General features: G+C 45.2%; 1 protein-coding gene across 23 annotated transcripts in view; it reads right to left on the bottom strand.

Annotated features, from left to right (window-relative positions):
• The window catches only part of Kcnma1 (potassium calcium-activated channel subfamily M alpha 1), a 788086-nt gene that overhangs the window by 478039 nt on the left and 288219 nt on the right, over positions 1-21828 (bottom strand). The window contains exon 3 of one of the 23 annotated variants that reach the window (XM_029554477.1): positions 6438-6557. The exons of the other annotated variants lie outside the window; for them this stretch is intronic. Coding sequence (XP_029410337.1) covers positions 6534-6557 — 24 coding nt within the window. The 3' untranslated portion in view covers positions 6438-6533. Of the gene's footprint in view, positions 1-6437; positions 6558-21828 lie in introns of those variants that run through there. 23 annotated transcript variants of the gene reach the window in all.

Below are 21828 nucleotides of genomic sequence, written 5' to 3'. Positions count from 1 at the left end.
GTATCAAGGCCAACAACACACATATGCCATCTCACACTGCACCGTCCAAAGACTGGGCCACTTCACATAGAGGTCTTCTTGCCAGCCCAGAATGAAGAGCATCTCTTGGGTTTCAATGTTTTGCCTATTGGTAGGAACTGGAAAATGTTCAGGTCAACTGATCACTGGGTGATCCTTACTACTTTGAGCACAGGCCCCCAAAAGGGACACTAATGGAGACAGTAGAGGCGAGTGAGCACTTCCACCCTGCAGAAACCTGTCCATGCTTCTGCCCTAAGAGGGGAACTCAGCCAGACTGAGCAGACAGTAAACCATCCACTAACAGGAGGTTCATAAGGTTTTCCAAACAAATGACCCTTAGTTTCCATTCAATTCAGAGGTGAGGCGATCAAGTGAAGGAAGAGAAGCAAAAGGGAGGATTAATTCATCCATCAAGGACATTTGGTACTGAAAACGAAAAGATGAATTCATTTGTGAGCCATAATGATTTGCTACCAGGAGAAGTAATTATCTTGAAGCCTATGTGGTCCCAGGATCAATTTTTATTTAACTGTTCATCCCTCTTCCAGAAACCCAAAAAGTCAGTCTGTCTCTCCTTCTGCCCCTTCTCTTCTTCCTGCTCCTCCTTCACGTCTTTTCCTGTTCTTCATCATCATCTTCCTCATCTTCCCTCCAGCCCTCTCCCTTTTCTCCTCCGGCTTTTTGGTAAATTTCAAAGACTTGTTTATTTCACATTTTCCATCAGAACTGTCCCCTCCTCCTTTGTCCTCTCTACATATGCTTGGTCCCCAGCCATAGCCACTCACTTCCCATCATCTTTGGTTACTGTCAAAACACTTGTCACTGTCCTCAAATATGTTACATACTGATTTATTTGCTCTCAGGGGACCTGGGTCTTTCACTGGAATACAGTATGGATAAGCACAGAGCCCCTAGCCTACCATCACTGACCCTTTGCCCTTCACCAGACCAATGTCAACAGACTAAGGATGTGAAAGAGTTAAGTGAACAAGAAGACACCAAGAAGCTTGTGTTCATGTTCTCGGTCTCTATTAGTCCTCATAGCAACCTCCTTTTATTGTAGCTGAATTCCTCCTTTTATAAAGGAGGAAACAGAGACTGGAGAGATGGCTCAGTGGTTAAGGGCACTGGCTGCTTTTGCAGAGGACCTGGGTTTGATTTCCAGCACCCACATGGTGGCTAACAATCTAACTCCAGTTCCAGGGAATCTGACACCCTCTTCTGACCTACGTGGGCATTGCATGACACAGGTGCACCTATACACATGCAGGCAGTACACTCAAACATAAAACAAAAACAAAATTTAAAAATGAATAAAGGAGGAAACTGGGGCATGAAGAGTAATTCAGCAACTTGCTCAAAGTTGCACAGATAGAAAATAAAACAGGCAGGATTTGAAACCAGATAGTCTGTATCTACAGCCCATGCTTTTTTAGATTCAGGTATTTAAGAAATAAGCACTGATTGAAGAAATGAACCGTGACGCAATGGGCTACCTTGGGGTTCCTGCTTTGTATCCAGGGATGGTGTCCAGCTTTTCTTGAACCCTTGTATACTGGGCAGGATCCTAAATTCTTTACACAGATGAACCTCACTCCTATCAGTTCACTGTAGAACTTGCCCCAAGGCTGTCATTCAGAACTCCACCTCACTGCCTAGCTCTACCTTTGCTAGCTGGCACCTTCATGACTAAAATCATGGACTCAGTACCTTCAAAAGAAAAGCCAAACTGAAGACTCAAAAGGAGGAGTTTTGACTTAGTGAGTCCAGAAATCCCTGGGTCTCCCTCTTTCTGTCCCGAAACTGAATCCTACAAAAAAAAGCGTGAAATAGCAGGAACTTCGAGCCAGTGTCTACCCATCAGCCCAATGGACAAAGGCAAAATCAACATCCTGGAGAACTGATGATGGATGTTGAATGTGAGGGAATCATTGAGTAAAGTATTGTTACTCCTTAACTGACAGAATGCAGATGAGCCAAGGAAATGGTTAAGGAAACACTGTCACCAACATGGGCCTGTAACAGCCCAACATCCAGCTCTGTGGCATGGCGTTCCCAAACTTCAGTGTGTAACCTGAGCATGGATTTCTACTTGTATGACTGATCACAGCTCTGTATTCGTACCTTGAATAACACCTGCCATACAGTCGGTGCTCAGTAAATGCTTCTTAGTAAATGGATAAGAAAATCCCATACCCCTACTTAGCCCTTCTTTGAACTCTCCACCCCAAGATTTCTAGGAAGCATCTGGCATCTTCCCCAGACACATTCATTGACCCATAGAATCTTGGGCACATTCATGTACTAGTGACCTTGAATGTGAACTACCGTCCCCAAGGATAGGGATGTTCCTAAGAATGCTTCGGTAAGGAAGGTCAAGCAGGGATATGATGGGAGAACAGCAGAACCTGCTCATGAGGAAACTTGAAATGAAGAGTGCCATTGCAACCTTCCCTACTGAACTGCAGTGCTTCACAGGCTCAGGCCAGCCCCAGATGAAGCCGCTCCCCTGAGCAATTTCCAACCCAGTCACGCAACCCTAGGTATGGTAGCTTTATTTACATAGTAGTTGAAATTTGAGCATTTTGAGTATTTACATGGTTGAGAAAAAGAGGCACAAGCATACCACGGGAGTTTGTGCCTTGGCTGGCTTTAAGGGAAGAGTGCAGTTGCAAAGGTAGAGTTTATAAATATTTGGATCCTCTTTGACCTCTCTTTTCAGCTGAGGAATCTTCTTGCTGAGGTATTTGATGGTCATGGACAAACTTCCATTCACTAAAATGGGCTCCAGATCACCCTCGCAGACTAAGGAGAGAATAATCAGATTATTTTAGGTTTTAGGAGAAACTACTTTATCCCAATGAGAACTGTGGGGAACAGAGCTGGAAAGAGTATTTTCTGTTTAGTCATTTACTGTGTTTTGGCCAAACATTCAAGGCAATGGAAATCATAGAACTGGGTCATATTTATGAACTGGGAATGAATGGGGAGATCCTGCTCTTGAAAAGCAAGGATGGACAGCTTCCAATGAAGTAAAGTGTTCAGGGAGTATAAGAGCCTCCTCTAAACCCTGGCCATAATGGAATCTGTGTTTCCAGAGGGAATGACATGAACCACCAGACTGAGCAGGGCAGGAAGGCCACCAAGACCATAGAAGCCACACTGCTGGGGCTGGAGAGATGGCTCAGCAGTTAAGAACACTGGTTTTTCTTGCAGAAGACCCAGGTTTGAATCCCGCACCCACATGGTGGTTAACAACTGTCCGTAACTCTAGTTCCAGGGGATCCGACAGCCTCTTCTGTCCTCTGCAGGCATTGCACAACATGGGTGCACTTACCTACATGCAGGCAATTACACGCATACACATAAAAATATAAATAAAATATTTTTGAAAAGAATAGTAAGTGGGGGGAGACCAGGGGGAGGGGACTTTCCATACTGTAAGGCTGTGAGGGTTTGAAACACAGAATCATAACCACAACGTGGCTTTACGACCCCGAACAAGCCACTTGATCCCATAAGATGTCTTTTTCCCCATATGAAAAATAAAGAGTGCCCATTTGGCAATTTTGTGGGGATGAGATGAGATGGTACATGGAAACCCCTTGGCACAAACCTGGTGCATTGTCACTGACAGGGAAGACTTATGGAGCACTAATTAAACAACAGTCCCTGGGCTTGAACCTCACGCGTATTGTCCCATTAAGCTTCCCACTGTACCCATGGTGAATGGGTATGGGTATCTCTAACACAGAAGACTGGAAGGTGAGAAAAGTTAGTAACAGCACCAAAACGTGGAGCTGGGGGGCTAGGGAGGCTAGACTAAGATTTGAACTCAAGTCTTGCTTATCCAAAGTGAAGAAGTATGTGGAAGGTGCCTCCTGTCAGAGCTGAGACTGGGATCATGACTTTGGGTTTCCTTGTCAGGGGCTGCCTCACAGGCAGCTTTATAAAGAAGGCTGAGGATCCTGGGCTCGGAGCCAGCAGCCTGGAACTGATGAGTTCTGTATGTGTTATCTGACCCCAGCCATTCCCTCTACAACTCAGGTATGCCTCCCCTTCCTCCTCTGTCAATCAGAGACGGTTGTAACTTTCTTCTAAGGCTGCCGGAAGGATGAGAAAAAAGCAATGCTGCTTTGTGAACTTTCACCCAAGGGATGATTATTACACCACTGCACAAAGGGAAGTCAGTAGCAACACTTAGTAGGCTGTTTAAAAGCCTTCCACAAATAATAATTGATGGTACTACTTCTAAAAACAGTCAATGTGGGGGCTGGAGAGATGGCTTAGCGGGTAAGAACACTGACTGTTCTTGCAGAAGACCCAGGTTTGAATCCCAGCACCCACATGGCAGCTCACAACTGTCTGTAACTCCAGTTCCAGGGGATCCGGACAGCCTCTTCTATCTTCCGCGGGCTCTGTGCAACACATGTGCACTTACCTACATGCAGGCAATACTTGCACACATATAAAAATAATAAATATTTTTAAAAAACAATGCACACAGAAAGTATTATAGTTCAGATTATAAACTATACTGAGTAATTAAAGCACTGAGGCATGTGATGGTTAGAGTACTTGTGCAAGGCCACAAAACCCTGAAAACTTACAGGCTTGCTGTTTACCTGGCTACACACAAGCTCCATCACAGTACAGGTCAGTCCAGGTAGGCATGTATCTGTGCAGTGCCCTGCAATTTTGGGGGAACCACTGGGACAAACAGGTAGAGCCTTTACCTTGGGACTTGTATGGTCTACAGTACATCAGTGTGAAGGGAAGTTATCACAAGGATGGAGTATGTAGCCTTCCCCACACTTTGAGGGGACCTGCAGGCCCTGAAGTATGATTTGAAAAGTACCATTGTCTAAGCCCTTTACTCTAGATAGACACACGTGCCGTCAGTTCTTGGAAATACTTAATAGAAGGTAAGAGGAGAGAAGATTAAGTAAGCAGCTCTCATCTTCCACCCCGTGTCTGTTGTCCTCTGGGTCAGAGCAGTAGAAGTGTGTGCCTATTGGCATTAATGCTCATAAACCACATGCTGAATTGAAGCCCAGCAGGTCCCAGCAAGGGGCAGTACTAGGTAAAGAGGCTAAGTTTGCCACAGTCCTGGGGAGCTGAACTGAAAGCCAGGTCAGAACCTGTTGGGAATCAGCAACCCTTTTAACATAAGTATGGCAACCACTTGTGATGGGACCCATCTGGGAGAAAGGAAGAGGCTTTTATATCTCTGCCCTTAACACCAATGAGCTCCCAAAATATATTTATATAATTCTTTCAGCTGATAAGTATACTAAAGGGAATACTGAATGTTCCAGTAGGTATCTGACAGAACAGGCCCATGTTCATTAGCCATGGAATTTCCCAAGGACTCCCTAAAATTGCCACAATTAGACAAAATTAAGTGCTTCCTGTCTGAGGAAGAGTTGCCTCTGTTCTGTGGGGCATTGCCAGCTTTGCATAAAACAGCAGTAAGATTCCAGAGAAAAGCGCCCCTCCCACCCTTTTCTCTCAACAAATCTAAAATCTGATGCTAAATTCCTTGGCGCTAATACTAAAACTGGGAAAGCTTTTCAAAACATTGTTCAGATGATATTGGCCTTTGAAAACGAGTTACTTGGCTCTGCAAGCACTTCTCTAATACAGTCCTAAAAATCTCCTTGCTGTGCTCTCACTACTTATGCCCTGCCACATACACTAATTCATATGTGAAAATCTGATCACCAACATAATGACATTAGGCAATAGGGCTTTGCGGGGGGTGATTGACCAAAGGTACAGAGTCCCCAGTAATGAGTGAGGCCCTAGAGGTCTAGCTTGCCTGCCATCACTCTAGCAGCAAAACAAAGTACCATCTATAAAACCAGAAAGCAAGCCCTCACCAGACATGGAACCTTCCAGAATGATCTTGGTCTTCCAGTACCTCCAGAATTGTATTGTTTCTATTCATAAGCCACCCAGTTTATGGAATTTTGTTATAGCAGCTTCAATGAACTAACACTCCTGATCCTCCCACTGACTGAATGAAGGATAATACCATGCCCTATGGTGGGTGGAGAGGCTCTGGGACTCATTAGGTTACTCCCAATGGTAAGATGGCAGGAAATGAAGTCAGTTCCTTTTCTCCTCATCCTCTTTCTCCTTAAGAACATGATCAATAGTTGTTTTGCATCGGGAATCAATCTGAAAATCACTAGCCAAGGTAAGACTAGGTCACAGCTTTGGTTTCAGTCCAGAATAAGAGCCACAGTGGCATCTTGGGAGCTTGGTGCTAGTTGTCTCTAAGATGGGAAGCTACATTTTCCAACTCGTAGGGTCTCAAGATCAATATTTAGGAAAGCTTACTATTACCAACATTTTTTATCTTTGCTTAGATATTTTATTTTTGCCAAAATTTTGTAGTTTGTCAGAACAAAATACATACTTTTGTTAAATTTATTCCTAAATATTTATTTTTTCATACCAACAAAATTTCTTGCAGTGAGTCATACAGACCGATGTATACGTCCATCTCACAGACCTGAACACGAAGACACCTGGCAATGGAGACAAGAATGAATGAGTCTTCAAAGGGAATGATTCATCTTTGTACCAGAAACAAATGCATCTGCTATATGATGCCCACAGGTAATACCGTAGCCACGGAAAGAGAGGCCGAAAGCACAGGATGGACCTTGAGCCAGGGGTATGGGCTAGACAATGACTTATAGGTGTTCATGACTGAGTTTACCAAACAAGAAGAATCGGAGAAGTCTGGAGTCCAGGCTATGTTGGAAAATCTCCTGAAGATCTTTAGCACAGGATCCAAGAAAGATGTACATAGATTCTCAAAAGGCAGCCTATCCAGTAGCCAGTAATTAGTAAGTCTAATTTCATCCTTCAAACCTTCCTAGAAGTAGGGTCAAGTTCTATTAAGAAATATGCCTTCGGGCTAGGGAGACAGATCAGTCTCAGAAGCATGAGGAGCTGAGCTTGAGTGCCCCCGAACTAATGGTTTAAAAAAATCCAGACATGGCGGCACAAACAGTTCCAGCCCTGGGAAAGCAGAACCAGGCAGATTTCTGGGTTTTCTTGTTTACTTGGCAAGTTCCAAACTACTCAGAGACTCTGTCTCAAAAATTAAGTCAGGAGGCCAGAGCGATGGCTTAGTGGTTAAAGAGCACTGGCTACTCTTTCAGAGGACCCAGGTTTGGTTCCCAGCATCCATATGGTGGCTAACAACCATCCAGAACTCCAGTTGGAGGAGATCTGAGGCCCTTTTATGGCCTGTGCAGGTACTGCATGACATGGGTGCACTTATGTACATGTGGACAATATACTCATATACATAAAATAAAACATTAAAAAATAGTGAGTGAGACAGAACCTGAGAGCTGAGGTTGTCCTCTGACCTCCACATACAGGCACCTGCATACACGCACGCACACATGCATGCATGCCCACGAAATATGCTCTGATCTAGAAAAGATCAAATCAAGGTTTGAATCTATACCCTACTGGTGCCTTTCTCCTATCGCATCCCTTTAAGTCTTGTCAGTCATCAAGGGTCCTCCTTGAAAGGGAATCACCAGCTCAGGGACTGCTTGCCCCTCCTCAGCAGTCTCCTTTGGCCCAGGGGCAGCCCCAAGTCACTCTGATGATCTCACAGTCACACCGGTGATTGGGAGGACTCAGTAGGATGACACTCTGGGAGCTCAGGGATTGCTCATTGGTGACTCAGGGGCTGACTCAGCCACTGTGGGAAGTTTGTGGGAGTAGAGACATTAGTCCAGCAGGCCAGGTTCTACCCTTCTCTCACAGCTCCACTGTTACCCCTGGTCCTATGTTCCTGTCTGGTCAAGATGTCACATGAACAAAGACTTTGAAGGACCAAAGTAAAGAATTTTAAAACTATTGGGAAGATGCTTCTGGAAGACATCACTCAAAAGGCTGCATACGTGTAAATCATGATTACATTTTCTTTCTGAGAGTACTGTGAATCTTTTCACGCTTTCACAGTGATAATATTGAAGAATTCTCATTTCTGTGAGGTCACCAGACACAGAGAGAAGGAAAGGTCAAAGGGCACCAAAAGCATGACCCCTAACACAGGCTGAAATTCCCAGGAGGCAACAATCAACCCAAGACTACGGTGATATCTGGGGAAGATTATCTTCTAATTGTGAGATTCTAGTCTCTGGAAGAGTCTAGATATTCTCTACCAAACTCTAGGCTGGCTGATAAGCCACTCACAGATGATTTAGAACACCAATAAGCCTAGAACCCACCAGAGGCTCTGGGCACTACGAGTCTAGATATTCTCTACCAAACTCTAGGCTGGCTGATAAGCCACTCACAGGTGATTTAGAACACCAATAAGCCTAGAACCCACCAGAGGCTCTGGGCACTATGGGACAAGCCCATTTCAGGGAGGCACATCAGCCTTAACCTGGAGCCAATCTCCGTCCCTCTGATCTCTGATCTGCCTGGAGCAGCTGTGACTGTTCCCCTCCACTGTGTTTACCCAGACAGCCAATGCCACCCCTGCCTTTCCTCCCTCCCAAGGATCAAAAATTGAGAAGCCTTGTCTGAGGATGTGAACCCAGCTCTGCAAACAGACTTCATGAGCCACTCTCAAAACTAGTTCTGGAGGATCCCCAAGTGATCCATGAGCTCTTGCAATATTCATGCAGTCATGCTCATCTCTTTGGATATATTACCTTTGAGGACTCTAACAACAAAACAGCAAAGAGCAGCCCAATGCTATCCAAAGCGATCCTGTTCTTCCAGTCAATTCCAGTCTGTGCTTTTGGAAACTGAATGACTAGATTGGGTTGTCTCAAGTAGATTTGCCCACCAGAATGGTACAGAGCCAGAAAATTTCAAATTCGGGTTGAATGGAAATATTTCAAAGTGTTTGGCCAGGGCTGACTTGTTAGGCAATATGCCTGAATATTTCTCCTGAACTCTGACACAAAGTTCTTCTACACCAACTTTCTGGTCATGCCTATGCAAATCACCAGTTGGTGAAAATGTATGTATTACACTGTCAAAAGGTTGGGTGCAAATTAGGAAACAAAATATTCATTGATGGTCTCTGGATGATAGAAAGTATTTCTTATTTCCATTGAGTTCTAGATCAGCAAACAATCTAATTCTCCCAGTATAAAAGATGCATTGGGGATGGGAGGAGTAACACAGGCAAAGAGTTGAGAAAGAGGAATACTCAACCATTGATGGTCTATGATAGTATCTAGCAGGATGCTCAACACTCCTACCACATCCCTGTCCCTTTCTCTTCCTGTTGATTCCTGCCATGATGCCTTTCTCCATCGATGGACATAGTCTCCAAAAATGGCAGCAACATCATCTACTGCATACTTCAAATACAGACAGTGCAAATGAAGAATTCAAGTTTTAATTTCTGGAGCAGCTGTGATTGCTTCCCTCCACTGTGTTTACCCAGACAACCAGTGTGTGTGTGTGTGTGTGTGTGTGTGTGTGTACACGTTGAGGGGTGTGAAGGTACACATATGTTGTGGGAGGATGTGACATGCACCTCAAGTGTCATTCTTCAAGAGCCATTCACCTTATTTAAAACAAGGTCTCTCACTGGCCTGTAGTTCATTAAGCTATGCTTCCTGGCCAGTGAGCCCCCAAGGTCTGCCTATGTCCAGCTCCCCAGGTCTGGGATTATAGCACATGCAGTCATGTCCAGCTTTGAAAAAAAACACTTTTAATGATTCTTTGAGAATGTCATAATATCATACCATGTATTTTGATGACATTCAGACCCCTCGCACACTTCGACCCCCATCCTATTCACCCCCAACTTCAAGTCCTCTATATTATTTTTCTCTTTTTAAAGGCCTATCTAGTCTAATTTGTTTTCCTCAAATGCTCTTGGGTATTGATTTATCCCTTGGAGTCTGGTCAACCTACCAGGCATAGATTCTGGGAATTAAATTCAATTCTTCATATTTGCATGACAAGCACTTTACAGGCTGAGGCATCTCCTTGGCCCCTGAACTTTAAATTTCATTAAAAATTAAACAACATGTAGCTAATGGCCGCTACATTAAATAGCAAACTAAGTCTAAAATTTAGGAGCTCAGAGGACGGTGTGTGCATGGGCACATGTGTGTATGCTGACAAAGCAAGCCCTACTCTTTGGGGGTGAGCACAACTGTGTGGCCAGTGTCTTCAGGATGAAGGTGAAAAAGAAGTACTAAGCCTCTTGCTGCTCTAGGAAAAGAAGCCCTAACCCCTCCTGGGTACTACAGAACATCCATTAGGAAGAAGTTCACATGGAGCTAGAAAAACAGTCAAAGATACAGACACATTAGAGGCAAAATAGAGATGCAATGGTGCCAACGGGTTGGTGATTCAGAAAGCACCGATCTTCTTGACACAGTTGGAAACTGGGTGCCAAACAGGGAACATCAGTCTCTTCACGTCCATAGAAAACACTCCCCTGAATGCAAAATTACAACTCGGTGACTATTTGTGATCCACCCCTTTGTATTTTTCATGAAGCTTAAAGGAGATTAATGGGACAATCAGGATATTATGGATAAGAACCACATGCATTTCAAATGAGGCTGTGACAAATGGCTGGGAAGCCTCCAGAATGGGGAAGAGGAGGCAGAGAACGAGCCCTGAACTGGGAAGCACTTCACCATGGTAGGCATCTTGATCCTGAAAATCAGCCTTGGCTATTAAGTCCTGAGAGGGATTATAGCCTTTCCCTGGGATCCACAAGACGGGAATAGGACCCCATCATCAAGCAGTTATAAGGTCCAAGGGGACAGTGTTGGCACCAAGCACTATGGAAACCATACAGCTCTATTCAGATGAATTCCATTATTGTGAAGCAGTTCAATCAACACAATAATGATTATAATGGCTAGCATTTATCAAGAGTTTGTTTTATGCTAGACAAGACATACACAATGTCTCCAAGGCTAATGGCAACACTGCACAGTGTTAACTGTTTATCCACAGTGGCCATGCTTCTTAAGCAGCGCTCCAATTGTTCTCCATACACAATATAAGTGTATGGGAATGTATATACAAGTTAAATAATTGCATATTTAATTATACATACAATTAAAAATGCAATTATTGATGGTTAAATTAACACTATAACTCTATATGACATATATTTAATTTGTGAATTTGTAAACTGAGGATGACGAAATCATCTGATTCTCACATCCACCCTGGGAGATGGATGGTCCTTGCTTCCATAGTTTACCAATGAAGCAACTGAGGCCACAAGTGACAGCTGGCCTCCTCCTAGCTAAAAGAGGAAAGCAATCTGTTGAACTCGGTGATTGTTCCAGGCCTGGTTCATCACAGAGCAGGGTGTGCATCCAGGCCTAGCTCATCAACAGCACAGGAAGCCTGCAGAGGCAGTCAAGCCTCACTACAGAGTATGTCCTTGTCTTCACAGTATAACTACTGCTTCCTAAAAAGTGGCCATGCCTGAGTTGAACCCCGGGCCTATCCGCTACCTCCAATCACTTGCCTTCCCTGTGTGACCCCTCTTCTCTCCACTAGAATTCACACACAGTTTTCACTATGAGCCTCAGATATTTATTCCTTTTATCAGCACAGGGTATTATGGAAAATCTCTCCCTTCTATCTTTTTTTTCCTCCCATTTCATGACTGGAAATTAATTTATCCAACTCTCCTTGAAAGGGAGGGGTGGCATGTTTTTAAGCATCAAGTCACCTGCCTTCTTTGAAGAAAGCAGCTCTGAACAAGGCCAAGGAACTTCTATAAAGTTCTGGATCACTCTGTGTGGTCCTTATACCATGATGTACAGCATACCCTGTCTGTCCACAGACTTCATCATAGACTAATAAAGAATGGGTTCCCTTGGACAAAGCAATAGACTACAGAGAGAAAAAAGGGTAGCATAATAGTGCAGGTAGTAAGGTAAAGTATAGAGCTGGGTGGGCCACAGACTGAGCATCAAGGTTAAGAGCCAGTGATATGCATCTCCTTTACTTCTCAGAAAGGAGAGACTCTGCCACCCTTGGTCAACACTTCTTGGACGCCTTCCCATGATCCATCATCCACTTCCTCCTGCCAACAGTCCCCAAAATTCCATTTGAGGATCCTGTTGGTTGCAGGATAATTGAGTCAATGGTCTTTGTCCTGTGGAAACAGTGATTGGTTGGTTCAAGAATAGTCAGAATGTGACCTAAGCCAGCCCAATCAAGGTGTTTCCCAGTCATTTGCTGGGACTGCTGGGTCAAAGATCATACTTTCTTCCTGTTGGGAATTACAAAGGAAATATGTAATAGAACCCCATGAGCTCAGGGGATCTGAGGGCCCCCAAACAAGTCCGTCTTTGATGGAGACACCATAGTGCAACACCAAATAGAGAAATGGAAAGAAATAAGATCCTGGGAGATACTGTTGAGCCCATGGAACAAATATTACCTTAAGTCAGCTCAATTCTGAGCTTTCCAATTAGATAAGATAATAAATCCTCTTTTCTTTATCATTTAAGCCACTTAGTCAAGGTTTCTATTCTTTGCAGATGAAAGCACTTGGAGATATACCAACACAGATCTTTGTGGCCAGCCATCTGAATGAGGTGGCAGAGTCAAGGGTAAAATCACATTTCCTGAGCCTGACAGCTCTGTCTCCTACAAAACTCATACATTACTCAATTAAAGAACAGATTCTTCCCACGCCGTATCCACGAGAGAAACTCCTACTCACTCACCAAGACCCACTCCCCTGCCCCTTTCATTTCCTAGAGCATACTCAGACAACTTTATTCAGTTCCTTCTGTTTTATCCCCCTGAAGTATATTCTCATTCTCTTATGTAAATACAAATCAAAGCAATTACATACAGCTTGGCAGCAGAGAATATATCCTTTGTATCCCCACTGCTGCTTCTGAAAACCAAACTTGACCTTCTCCCTTACTCTTTATGCCTCAGGTTGAGGAATGGGCCTGGGGTCTTCTTCATTGGTTCCAGAATACATGTGCCAACTGATCTGCTCCAATGAGAGTCAATACTGAGACTCTGTGAAAAACCACTGTACGTGAAAAGAGAAGCTGTGTTTTTTCCACTGAAAATGACACACATTTGATCCTGATACGGGACCTCACATGGAAGAAGCCAGTTTGAGTATAAAAACAGCATAGGAAAAACAGAAGGAAAACTGGAGGGAAGCAATGCCATCAAGAGGCACAGAGCATCTTTGAGCCACTTGCACTCACAAGACAACTCCTACATGCTGTCTCCGACCTGCCAACCTTCCAGAGCTTGCCCGACCTTCCTTCCCTCCTTCAAGCCTCAAGTCCCCATCTCTTCATACTCTATGTGAGGTTCGGCCATTTCACTGCTCTGTGAGTCTCATCCTCTCTTGCCTTAGGCATCTAATAAAATTTGTATGTGCTTTTTCTCTTATCTGTCTTCCATCGATTTCATAGATGAAAATCATCAAACCTTCAGAGGGAGAAGAATACATTTAAAACTTCCCTACATCAATTTCCTGATCCATCACCTCCCCCTTCATCTATTAACTTAACAACTTCAATCACAGCCCTATCACTTGTATGCAAAAATTCCCATATAAAGCTCTGCCCTCACTCAGAGCCTATCTATTAGTTAGCAGACCCTGGTTTTGAACCCTGACACACATAGATCTGGGGAATTCTGCTTGAAGCATGCTTGAGAAGAGGATGTCAGAGCTAAGACTGATGCCTGCCTGGTTCTGAAACCCTCTGAAAAGCAGGGATGATGAATTTAACCCTGTTGTCAAAATTCAGTCTTGGATATTCCGTTCAGCCCTTTTCATATTCCTCTATTCCCCCGGTTCCTTGGTAGCAGACTAAAGAATCATTTTTTTAAAGCAAACATCTTCATGATTGATCTAACAGAGTTTTCTGTTTTGGGGGGAGAATATGTGATTTATTTAAAAAATTAACCCTCCCATGAGATACAATAATTTAAATTAAGAGAAAGGCTGGTCTTTCTTGAACTCCAGTTTCATGTATTCAAATGGATGTTTTATAGATTCCAGAAACTTGCACTGTTATAAAGACATCTCTCAGTTACACTGCTGGGTTCAGAGTCACTTCATTGCTTAAAACAACATGAGGAGGATGATTCACAGATATAATCTGGGGAAAGCGAGAAAGAACAGCCAAGGACTGCAAATGTCAGCTTCTGAAAGAAAGGAGTAGCTCAAAAATGAAAAGCAAAATGAGATGACACAGGCTGGAGGACCCAGGGACACCCAGTCACAGATCAGGGAAGAATGGAAAGGTGTACGAGGATGATCTGATTCTGGATTTCAGTTCCTGAAGCTCTTTCCTTAATAAAACATTGAAGCCAAAGCGACGGGGATACAGGTGAAAACAGCTCAAACAAGTGGCAAAGGCATTGAGGAGCAGTAGCATGGATCGGCTGAGATTCTGCCAGGATCCCCAGGGGCCCAGCAAGAACCCCATAACTGAACTCTCACCATGATGGTCTCCAGCATCTGGAACTGGATTACTCTCATTAGGTGGGCACCAAACACAGGTCCTCCAAGGAAGCGTTCATAAGCAGATCAATCTTTTATTTTCCTACCAGTATTCTTCTATAAGGATGTGCAGTAAAAACCAGGACTATCCTGATTGGTTTATATGGTAGATCTGGTTAAACACATTTCAGTCCCTTTCTCTGCCTTTGCATGTCCCAACCATCAGAGCTGGGTGCTATTTGCAGGCCAGTATCTTCCCCACCCTCCTGAGAATATGGCACCGGGACACCACCTGGAATCTAACAAGTGACTACTCCCTTTTCTCGGGACATCACTGAGCTTACCTCTTTCCATTTCCCTCCAACTTGAGCATCATCCCCGGACTATACTCTTCATCCAGAAGAATGCCAAAGCAGGACTACTCTCAACCCACCCTTCTCCAAAGTCAGTCCACGAATGCCATTCCAGGTTACCCCCCCTGAGATTCCTAGGGAAAGGAATCAATTTCAAAGCAGGATGGTTTCCATTCTATACCATAAATTATTTCCAAGGTCTTACTGCTAGAGTAAGGGAATTTGTGTCTGGTCTTCTATCTTCTGACCCTTCTACACACATTCTTACCTTCATTGCTCTGAGTTTTATCTTAGAAGTCATCTCAGTCAAACCATCTCTCTTATACAATGGCCTGAGCCCTTAATACTCTATACATACCCATACTATATCCCCAAGACTTGGCTCCTGAAGATAGCAGAGGTCAGGTCAGGCACTTTTCAGAGCAGATCAAAGGAGACTCATTCCTATGTGTGAAGAGGTACAAATGACCTGCCAGCTCTCGCCCATTGTGCTCAAGATCAGCCCTCTAGTCCTGTCCCAGCCCCAGAGAACTGGAGGTACATGACACCCAGCAGGCACCACAGCCTGTAACCCCACTGGTAGGCTCTTCTTTACATCTCGTGAGTTGGCATCCTTTGGCCCAAGTCTGCAGGGCATTCTAGCACAGTACGACACTGTTGGGTCTGCCCCTGCCTTGCCTCGGGAGGAAGCAGCAAGAACGGTAGTGTTTTGAGCCAGCCTGGCAGGGACAGTGCTGCTGCTGTATTCAAACTGGTGCAGGTTCTCTGACTGTGGCATCTGTCAAGGCTCAGCGAGGATGACAGATGTCTCTCTACTCAAGGAACAAACAACACAGCCCTGTGGGGGTGACAAAAACAGCCGCAGCCAAACCAGAGTGGAGAGGTGCCGATCTCCAGGAATAATGAGAGGAACAGCGTAGGAGTCCACAGTCTACCACACACCTGCTCCCCTAAAAAAGTGCATTTTCTCATTATGAAACCTCAGAAGGTGACTTCAGCTCCAGGAACAACTGTGCCTGTGCCTGGGTGGCCTCATTCATCAACAGATGAGCTTCTCATTCAAGGAAGACTTGAGGTATGTCCAGGAGCCAGTCCCCCAAGTACTCAGTTAAGTCACAGTCCCCTCCCATGGGATGTCAACTGGTAGGGGAATTGTGGAGCCAATTCTTAAAGCATCATCCTGCATCAGGTCTACTCCTATGCTCCCCGATTAGATAGGCCAATCGACTTCTTTGATTCACCTTTCTGTATACTGGGCATCCATCTACAACAGGGCCTGGCAGACACATTGAAGGTGCTCAGCGGTATCTGTCGAATGAACAAATGAATTACAACACAACAGAAGGGGGTGAGAAGCAAAGATACAAAGAAAAAGCAACTAAGCACAGTGAGAGAGTAAAAATCATCAGCGCTGTCAACTACAAAGATGAACAATAATCTGATCGAAATACACAAGAGAATCATCTCTTAGAATGTTTCTTGGAGGAGAAGGAATCAAAGGAATCCCTACTGTTATCTTGGAGAAAAAAAGAAAAAAAATCATAAACCAATAGATACAACCCAATGGAATTGAAGCTTTGAAACAAAAGCCTGGATTGAAAAGCTGAAGCTTTCCAGAGGCTGATGACCACTGGGTCCCCAAGGGATGGCGGTGCAGTGCCTAGAGAGAAGCAGGGAGCCATTTTTCAGAGGTAGTACTGAACACTGTGCCTACTATAGGGTTAGATCCAGAGGGGGGCAGCAGGCTTCCCAGACACCACAAGCAAGGAGGGAGCCACCCTTGCATCAGTCTCAAACTCTTAAGCAGCAGAAACAGCAAAGTGTGGAAGAACAGGCCTCTGCCCTGACTTCTGCAATGCAGAGAGGGCATCTGCTCTCTACTCAGGGCATATGGGACAGTTAGGGAAAGGCACATCTTCTGCACTCCAAAGACCTTCAGTCTTCCTCTTCCCGTTTGGCTCACTTCCTTCTTCCCATTCACTCCCCACATCTGTTCCTCACTTCTCCAAAGGGAAACGCAGAAAAGAAACTGAGTCAATCCACTCTGACTCTCCCTCACAGCTTGGCAATTCCTAAAGAACTTGGAAAAGAAAGTAACAGCCAGAATCTCTGTAGGCCCCAAGGAGGGAGGGTGGGACCAGAGAGCCAGGACATAGTTCAGTCAGAATCCTATGTTTCCCACCATCAGGGAACCTGAGCTGAAATGACATTGGGCCCTGACAGCGTCCAAATGAGGGATCCTGGGGCTCTTGGAAATCACAGGCAAAGTGCTTTGGTAAGAAGAGCTGAGCTTTGGAGTAATCAGGATATGGGTACAAGTTTGATCTCAGTAGCCTCTCAAGTTGTTTGACCCTAGGCAAGTCATTTAAAATAGCCGAATGTTTGTGTCCCCATCTCTGAAGTGGCCTATAATGCTTTTCCCATGGGATGTCAACTGGTAGGGGAATTGTGGAGCCAATTCTTAAAGCATCATCCTGCATCAGGTCTACTCCTATGCTCCCCGATTAGATAGGCCAATCGACTTCTTTGATTCACCTTTCTGTATACTGGGCATCCATCTACAACAGGGCCTGGCAGACACATTGAAGGTGCTCAGCGGTATCTGTCGAATGAACAAATGAATTACAACACAACAGAAGGGGGTGAGAAGCAAAGATACAAAGAAAAAGCAACTAAGCACAGTGAGAGAGTAAAAATCATCAGCGCTGTCAACTACAAAGATGAACAATAATCTGATCGAAATACACAAGAGAATCATCTCTTAGAATGTTTCTTGGAGGAGAAGGAATCAAAGGAATCCCTAGTGTTATCTTGGAGAAAAAAAGAAAAAAAATCATAAACCAATAGATACAACCCAATGGAATTGAAGCTTTGAAACAAAAGCCTGGATTGAAAAGCTGAAGCTTTCCAGAGGCTGATGACCACTGGGTCCCCAAGGGATGGCGGTGCAGTGCCTAGAGAGAAGCAGGGAGCCATTTTTCAGAGGTAGTACTGAACACTGTGCCTACTATAGGGTTAGATCCAGAGGGGGGCAGCAGGCTTCCCAGACACCACAAGCAAGGAGGGAGCCACCCTTGCATCAGTCTCAAACTCTTAAGCAGCAGAAACAGCAAAGTGTGGAAGAACAGGCCTCTGCCCTGACTTCTGCAATGCAGAGAGGGCATCTGCTCTCTACTCAGGGCATATGGGACAGTTAGGGAAAGGCACATCTTCTGCACTCCAAAGACCTTCAGTCTTCCTCTTCCCGTTTGGCTCACTTCCTTCTTCCCATTCACTCCCCACATCTGTTCCTCACTTCTCCAAAGGGAAACGCAGAAAAGAAACTGAGTCAATCCACTCTGACTCTCCCTCACAGCTTGGCAATTCCTAAAGAACTTGGAAAAGAAAGTAACAGCCAGAATCTCTGTAGGCCCCAAGGAGGGAGGGTGGGACCAGAGAGCCAGGACATAGTTCAGTCAGAATCCTATGTTTCCCACCATCAGGGAACCTGAGCTGAAATGACATTGGGCCCTGACAGCGTCCAAATGAGGGATCCTGGGGCTCTTGGAAATCACAGGCAAAGTGCTTTGGTAAGAAGAGCTGAGCTTTGGAGTAATCAGGATATGGGTACAAGTTTGATCTCAGTAGCCTCTCAAGTTGTTTGACCGTAGGCAAGTCATTTAAAATAGCCGAATGTTTGTGTCGCCATCTCTGAAGTGGCCTATAATGCTTGTCCGACAGGGGAGTTGCTAGAATTAGAATTAAATGTGATGAGGTCTAAATTACCGAACAGGTGAGTGGAAACTGGCATCTATTTTTCACTATTAGAATCATCATCATCATAAGATATATCTCTGGCTAGGCGTATCATGTATCTCATCACTACCATCATCATCATCATCATCATCATCATCATCATCATATATATCCTCCTTTTTCTCCTCCTCCTTCACCACTATCATCAGCATCAACCTCAGATATTTTTCAGGCCAAGCTCCTCCTCCTCCTTATCCTCCTTCCTCCTTCCTCCTCCTCCACCATCATCATCATCCATATCTCAGGCTTCATCTTCCCAACTCTGAATTCTAATCCTCTTGCATTGGTAGGGAAGGATGAGAGGGTATGCTTTAACACAGAACAGAACTAAAGGAGTCCCCAGTCAAGACTATGCTCCCAAGTACAAGACCTTCCTCCCTAGACGGCCACATGCCTGGAGTCCCATGGGCCTCCTGGAGCCAAGGCTACCCCTGGATTTGGCTGCTACTAAAAACAGGAAGGTGGAATAAAGGAGCACAGAAGCCCATAGTCAAACAGCTAGAAGATTGGAAACAAGTGTGCTCCTACCTAGTTATTCCATGCCTCCCCCTCCCACAGCAATGACTGCATAGAGAAGGCTGAGTAGAAGTAAGAGAGCAGCTGGTAGAGAGATGAATGGACCAGGTCACTGCCTCTAACTAGAAGCCATCTGCTGGAATGGGCACCCACCACCTATAGCTATATCTACACGGTCCATCTCAATGACCAAGTACAACCCAGGCTGATGCTGGGCTGTGAGAAACAGGAGAGACACTTGCATGAATAGCCAGAGGTAGGCAGGCAGGTAGGCAGGCAGGCAGGCAGCAGCATACTCAGGTACCATCTAGACCATTCAAACAGGAGCAGATGATATAGGCTTAGGCAGGCAACATCATTTCTGACCTAGCCCAGGCAAACCATGCCCAGTTTTCTGTTTCCTTGGAGCTGTGTCCATCTGTAGCTGAGCTGGGTCCAGGGTCTCCCTCAGTAGGCTGCTGGCAGCTGAAGCTGCCCATTAGCACCTCAGCAGCCACTCCTGCATGTTCTACTCCCTGAAGACCTTCCAGATCCATTGTCTCACAGATCCCCACAGGATGGCAGAGGTCAGGCCAGACTGACCCTGCATCTGGGAAGAGTGTGTTAACAGCCAGAAGCAAACTGGGACCCTTCCACTACAATGTCCCTTCACTGAACCCTCAAGATCAAGGATATATAGTGGGGGGAAGGCATCATAGACACCCCTCACACACACATAGGCTTTGACACTATGGGAAAGGAGGAAAATTCACATTCAAATCCTAGGTCTAACACTATATGTATGTTTGTACCTCTGGGCACTCTGTGTCTCCACTGTGAGCCTTAATTGCCCCAGTTATAGAATGGGACATTACTGGGAGAGATACATGGGATGATAGAAGAAAGCACAGTGCCCAGAAGACAGCAGGCTCTTAACGAGTAAATGTGGGAAACTACAGAGCTGCTTGATCTGGCCTCCCAGTCCACCTGACAAGGCTTAACTCAGTCACTATCTGTGTGTGTGAATCCACTTTTTGCTGCATCAGGCCCTGCTCACTCAGGGATTATCCTCAATGGTTAGCTCATAAAAAGATTTGGAAGAGTCCAATGGATCCCAGACTCTCCACAAACTACCCGCTCACCCACGGAGGGCGGCACCGTGGAATGAAACAGTCCCTGTTGTCCTCTAAGCCGAGCCATGGCACACACCAAGCTGAAGCAGCAAGGGGGCACACATGTCCCTCCCAGTGAAGGAGAATAATCCTGGCTTACCTTGAATGGCCACTCGGTGGGGATCAACATCCTCAGGCCATGAGGCAAACAAGTGAATGCTTTCTACTGTTACAGAAAAGTTCGTTTCTTAGGAAGTCCTTTTCTAACCACGACACAGTGGGTTGCCTCACCTCTGCTTGTCCCACCTCACATTCCAGCTGCCTTGCTCCTCTTCTAATCCACTGGGAAATGAAGTTGTCAAGTTGGGATTCCAGTCCCAACCACACAGCTGACATTTTTGGACTATCTACTCCCGGGAATTCTCAGCCCCAGAGACATAAGGAGCTCCATCATAGAAAAGCCCACACAGCTTCAGAAGGACAGAGCCCCCCATCCCTAGACCCCCCTCCAAGACTGCAGTATCCATGAACTGTCCCAGCTCCACTGCAGAGACTAGAGCCAAGAAGAGCCAAAGACACACCAAGGGCCACCCTGCCTCGTGCCAGCGCTGGGGAGAGTGCATAAGCTCTTCCCATAAAAATGGTATCTGTGCTCTAAATAACCTTTTTTCCTTCAAGTCACTCCCTCTGGTCACAATAAGCAGAATGACCCCATCACTTTCTTGCTTAAAGCCCATCAAAAATTTTCCAAACTCCCCATACAAAATTACAAACTGCTTCCTCTGACCCACCAAGCCCTCGCCCTCACCCCCAGCCTCGTTCCTTCCAGGCTGTGTCTCTGGATGCAGCTTCCCTGGGCCTTAGTTTTCTACCCTGGAGCTGCACACCTTCTTGCTTTCCTCAGAGAGGGACCCTTACTCTTCCCACTCTCTGCCCAGTCCATTTCCCATTTGATCTCAGCTCAAATGTTGCTTCCTAGGACAGACTCCCCTGGCCACTCTCAAAAGCAAGTTAACCCCATCTGTTCTCACTCAGTTTCCTATTAGCTTAAAAAGAAGTATATTCTTAACCACTGAGCCATCAACTCCAGTTCCAGGGGATTCAACAGCCTCTTCTGTCCTCCGCAGGCATTGCATGGCACTTACCTACATGCAGGCAATACACGCATACACATAAAAAAAAGATGAATATTGTCCTCCCCGTTCCCAACAGGTAAGCTCTATGAATTCATGGACAGTATCTAATTTCATCTACCAGTTTGCAATGATACCCACTGCCCAACGGATTTTCAGCTATCTCAGGCTGAATGTGCTAATTCTCTCACTCAGTTCTCCAGTGCGTACCTTCAGTCAGTCACTTAAAATTAAAAGGCCAATTTTCAAGTTTTCCACAAACCACAAAAGATGCAGCTGTCTACTGAGCATGGGTCACTTGTTGATACTCAGTTAACATTACCATACTATGTGTATGTACATGTTGCGGGGGCATGTGCACATGTGTGCACACCCTACTCGACTTTCTATTACTGTAATTAAAAACACTCTGTGAGTTCAAGGCCAGCCTGGTCTACATAGTT

The sequence above is a fragment of the Nannospalax galili genome, unplaced genomic scaffold (genome assembly GCF_000622305.1).
Source record: "Nannospalax galili isolate Female #2095 unplaced genomic scaffold, S.galili_v1.0 scaffold83, whole genome shotgun sequence".
Taxonomy (NCBI): Eukaryota; Metazoa; Chordata; class Mammalia; order Rodentia; family Spalacidae; genus Nannospalax; species Nannospalax galili.
Note: the sequence above shows the minus strand (reverse complement) of the source record. Positions and strands in the feature narration are given on the sequence as shown.